Source organism: Tupaia chinensis, unplaced genomic scaffold (assembly GCF_000334495.1).
Source record: "Tupaia chinensis unplaced genomic scaffold, TupChi_1.0 Scaffold000539_1, whole genome shotgun sequence".
NCBI classification, from domain to species: domain Eukaryota; kingdom Metazoa; phylum Chordata; class Mammalia; order Scandentia; family Tupaiidae; genus Tupaia; species Tupaia belangeri.
Genome location: NW_006160052.1, coordinates 1233033 through 1238195, shown reverse-complemented (window position 1 = coordinate 1238195; position 5163 = coordinate 1233033). Strand labels below are relative to the sequence as shown.

The following is a 5163-nucleotide window of genomic DNA, read 5'->3' as shown; positions in this document are numbered from 1 at the left end:
TTTCCCAGCAGTCATGGCTACAGCAGGCCGCGTGGGCTGTCCCGGCTCCACTGCTACCGAGCTGTGCGACTTTAGGCAACGGCCTCCCTCCCTGAACTCCGGTTTGTGTGTGCAGATACTGGGTCATCGGGAAAGTCATGAAGCCTTTTCGCATAGAAAACCAGAAAAATGCGCCATGACTTCTCCGAGGACCTAGCATAGAGTGGGGCTGTGTCAGCGGTTGGCAGACCCTCCCTCCCCGCCCACTTCTTGCTCTGCCCTCGCTCTCCTCTCTGGCTTCTAGTAACAGGGCCGTGGGTCGGGCCAAGTCTGTGGCGGCCCAGTGCATCGGATAAGTAAAAGCAGGGCTGAGAGGGGTTGGGAGGGCAGTGGCGCCGCCACTGAGCTGCAGCTAGAAGCCAGGGGTCCCCCATGGCCTCCCCCAAAGCCCCCCATGGCTTATTCTAATAACCAGCATGGGGGACGTGGGGGACCCTCTCCTGTTCCTGGCTGAGCCCGAGTGGCCACCTGGCAGGGTAGGGCTCAGAAGGGGCCCAGCTGGGACTGGGTGGGCGTGTGGCCCAGGCGCTCCCCACGCTCCCTTGCAGGTCTGTAAGTATGACTTCGTGGAGGTGCGCAGCGGCCTGTCCCCCGACGCCAGACTGCACGGCAGGTTCTGCGGCTCCGAGACCCCCGAGGTCCTCACCTCCCAGAGCAACAACCTGCGTGTGGAGTTCAAGTCCGACAACACGGTCTCCAAACGCGGCTTCCGGGCCCACTTCTTCTCAGGTGTGCGGTTGGGAGGGGAGGCGCTGGCTCGGGTCCCTGGCCACCCCTCCCCGCCTGGCCCATCTCCTTCCAGCATGTCACCATGGCGGTGGCAGGCCTGGGCCTGGGGCATTTAGTTGGGGACATCTGAGTTTCCTAGAGCTCCCGTAACACATTACGACTGACCAATGGCTCAAATCCACACAGTCTTATCCTCTTACGGTTCTGGGGCCAGAGCCAGAGCCAAGGTGTCAGCAGGGCCATGCACCCTCTGGAGGCTCAAGGAAAGGGCCCGTTCTTGCCTCTTCCTAGTCAAGGTGGCTCCCCAAAATACCTCCTTGAATGTTGGGGGGACACTTCAGTCCACAGTGGTGGCACATTGAACCCCACTTCTCAAGTCAACGGCCGTGAGCCCTCAGGTCAGCAGGGCGGCCATAGGAAGGCCTGCTCTCCTTAGCCCGGTGTCCATGCTGGCCTGCCTGGGCCACCTGGTGTAGCCGGAGCCATCTTCTTCCCCTAGCAGAGGTGGTGAGTGCTCCTATGCCCACCTGCCCTGCCTAGGCCCACCTGACCTGACTATGCACACCTGGCCCGCCTGGGCCCATCTGGCCCCATCTGGCCTGCCTGGGCCCACCTGTCCTGTGCACACCTGGCCTGCCTGCGCCCACCTGTCCTGACTATGCACACCTGCCCCGCCTGGGCCCACCTGGCCTGCCTGGGCCCACCTTTCCCATCTGGGCCCACCTGCCCTGCCAGAGCCAACTCCTCTGCACACGCTCTGTACTCTGATCCAGTAATCCCCCCTCTGCCTCCCTGGGCCAGCAGCCCACACCCCCTTCTCTTCTCATTCCGACCTCCCACAGTGTTCACTCTCCCTGGAATAGAAAACTCCAACTTAGACTTGAAGACCCCAAGTGCTGCTCTGTAGCTCTCTCCGGAGTCCCTTTGTCCCTCTTAGCACACACACAAAGTGCTTCAGGAGCAATGAGAATTTCACACATACAGAGGCCCAGGAAAGCCCACCAAATCTGAGTCAAAGCCCTCCTGCCCCAGTAAGGAGATAACCCCAACGAAGGAGGGGCAGGCAGGAGGGCTCCCTGGAGAAGGCCGTTTTGGGGCATGGGTTTTGAGCCACGAGTGGCCTTTCTCAAGTTGGAGGTTCCTCCTAGCAGAGCCTGTTGATCTCCCCAGACAAGGACGAGTGCGCCAAGGACAATGGCGGCTGCCAGCACGAGTGCGTGAACACGCTCGGGAGCTACCTGTGCCGGTGCAGGACCGGCTACCGGCTGCACGAGAACGCGCGGGACTGCAAAGAGGGTGAGGCTGGGCTGGGCCACGCCCCCTTCCGTGTGCCTGTGCGTCCTGAGGGGTGGGGCTGGGAGAGGAGGAGCCATCCCAGGGGTACGACACAGGTCTTCCAGCCAGGTTCCTTGGAGCAATGCTCCACCCCCTGTGCCCCTGCTTCCTTGTTCGGAAAGGGGCAGGACTAGGTAAGGATGCGTGGAAATGCTTCCCCAGCACTCCGCACAGAGGAAGGCAATTCTAGCGGGCACCCAAATTGTTGGTCACCGAGTGACGGAGATCTTGGGTAGCCAGTGTGAACTGAGCCTTGGCTGGGCCTTTTTTAACCTGGCACTGCCTCGATTAACCCACTTCCGCCCTATGAGTCAGCACGCCTTACAGATGCGGATGAACACTAGGGCTTGCCCACGTGCGCAAGGTCCCACAAAGTGTAGGTGGGAAAACCAAGACTGGAATTGAGGTCCGCCTGGCCCCAGGGCCTGTGCTCTTAGCCCAGAACTAACTGCCCAGTTCGCACTGAGACCCACAATGCAGTAGCCTTAGCAAGGAAGCCAGCCGGATCCTGGGCCGCTGGAAAGAGGTCAGCAGTGCAAATGAGGCCTCGAACCCCTGCTGGCGGACCCCGCCCCACACTGAGAATGACCCTGACACTAGGAGGGGGCGGGAGGCTCCCCTGGAATGCCTCCGTGGCTGCCCAGAAGCAAATGCCCTCTCTGTGCCCCCCATGCGCAGCCGGCTGTGTGCACAGAATCAGCAGCGCGGAGGGGACCCTGGCGAGCCCCGACTGGCCCGACAAGTACCCCAGACTGAGGGAGTGCACCTGGAACATCTCTTCCACCGCCGGCCACAGGGTGAAACTCGTGAGTGGTTTCTGTAGTTTGGACCTTGGGATCAGACAGACGTGGGCTTGAGTCTCTGCCACCTTTTAGCTCTGCATCTGGGGGACATGACTCAGCGTTTCCAGGTCTCTGCTCAATTAACCAAGAAACGGCCGCGCTGATGGAGCCCGGGGCGGTTGTGCCCAGTAACAGAGGAATTACCCGGTCCTCAGTGGTGCTGCCCCGCAGGTCTCAGTGCTGCTGTTCATAGTTTTCACTGTTTTGTTTCTTTTCTTCTAATTCTTTTTTTTTTTTTTTTTGAGAGAGAGATTTTTGGTATAGGGTGCAACTGCTGACTGGAGAGACAGAGACAGAAAGTGAGAAATCACACCCCTCAGGGGGGATGGCCACACTGCAGTCCCTTCTCCATTCTCCTCTGGGGAGTTTGGGCATACACACACACATGCCCAGTGTGAATTTCAAGACGCTGGGTCTGGGACTCAAACCACAGTCGGCCGCATGGGAGTCCTGCACCTTAACCACCACGCCACCTGTCTGCCCCTTGCTTCTTTTGTAAAAACTTTGTCAGAGGCTGTGTGCACTCATTAAGAGAGATTTTTGTTATAGGGTGTGGTAGCTCACCGGAAAGACAGAGACAGAAAGTGAGAAAGCGTCCCCCGGGGCACGGTCATGCCACAGTCCCTTCTCTTCCATCTGTCCCCTCTTTGGGGATTTTGGGCACACACGTGTACCCAGCGTGTTTCAAACCACAGGGTCCAGGACTCAAACCATGTAGTCAGCAATGTAGTCAGCCGCCTTAGCCACCACACCACAGGCTGGCCCAGTTTTCATTTTCCCAAGACAGTCTTCAGATTTTAAAACTGTAGCCAGTACAGAAGGCTGGACAGGGGAGTCAGCAGGCCCAGAGCCCTCATTCCCATCCAGCAATGGCCACTCTGAACACTCCCATGGCTCTTCTCAGAAGTGTTCGGTGCACCTGTAATCATGCACACCTGTGCACGGAGAAAACACAGAATATGTCTTTTTCTTAGACTGTCCAACTAGAATCTTATTCATACTCTTCTAAAACTTCCTTTTTTTTCCCCCATTAGCAATAGGAGACTAAATTCTTTATGCTAATTCTCTGCTGAATTAAAACAGGAATGATTTTCCCAGCCTTTCCTTTTAAACTAAAGTGTGTATTTAACTTTAATTAAGTAAATTTAAATTTAATTTTTATCATTATTATTTTTTCTAATTTGACCAGAGAGAGAAAAGAAAAGTGAGAAAGCAAGCTGCCAGGTCCAGGATTCGTGTCCCTGTCAGCCATGTAGGAGTCCAGAACTTTAATCACCATACCACCTGCCAGCCCCAACCAAGCCTGTCTTTAAAGTTCATCCATGTACAGGAAGTGTAGTGTGCACAGGTGCTCAGCTGTTTCGAAGCAGAGATGAGTCTTTTTTTTTTTTTTTTTTTTTGAGAGGTTTTTGCTATAGGGCACATGAACTTGCCAGAAAGACAGAGACAGAGATAGAAGGCAAGAAATCACCCCCTGGGGGGATGGCCACACTGCAATTCCTTCTCCATTCTCCTCTCAGGATCTTGGGCATGCATGCACACACACCCGGTGTAAGTTTAAGCCACCGGGTCCAGGACTCAAACCGTGGTTGGCTACATGGGAATCCAGAGACATAGCCATTACGCCAACTGCTGGTCCCAAAGCAGAGATGAGTGTTTCACACATGGCTCATCCTTCAGCTCCCAAGGACTCCCAGATCCTGGATTACGGAGCAAACCCGCTTGGCTGCTGGAGCGTTTGTTGTGCACTAGACAGACAAACTTGCCGTTTTTATTTTGAGTGGTTTTCTGACTCTGGAGATGAGTAAAAGTGGTTCTATGAATTGCAGACGCATGATTCAGGGAGAATGGAAGAGAACAAGGTAAGAGAACAGTGAGGCAGCCAGTGGTGTGGTGGTTAGGGCGACTGGATCCCACGTGGCCAACTGCCCAGTTTGAGTCCTGAACCCAGCAGCTTGAAAAACACACCAGATGTGTGTGTGTGTGTGTGTGTTGTGTGTGTGCGCGCGCGCGGCCAAAATCTCGAGAGGAGAATGGAGATGGGATTGCGGTGTGGCCATCTCCCCGGGCAGTGAGCTCTCGCTCTCTCTTTCTCGCTCGCTTGCTCTCTCTCTACCTCACCACCCCCGGCAAGAATGTGCACCCTGTAGCAAAGAAAATCAATCACGATAATAACAAAAAGCCCCCCCCCACACACACACACACACGTGCAGGGGGC

The 5163-nt window shown here is 55.9% G+C and overlaps 1 protein-coding gene across 1 annotated transcript in view; it reads left to right on the top strand.

Annotated features, from left to right (window-relative positions):
• Window positions 1-5163, top strand: part of TLL2 (tolloid like 2) — a 147101-nt gene that overhangs the window by 135326 nt on the left and 6612 nt on the right. The window contains exons 17-19 of the mRNA XM_027775252.1: window positions 588-768; window positions 1939-2064; window positions 2782-2909. Coding sequence (XP_027631053.1) covers window positions 588-768; window positions 1939-2064; window positions 2782-2909 — 435 coding nt within the window. The remainder of the gene's footprint in view (window positions 1-587; window positions 769-1938; window positions 2065-2781; window positions 2910-5163) is intronic.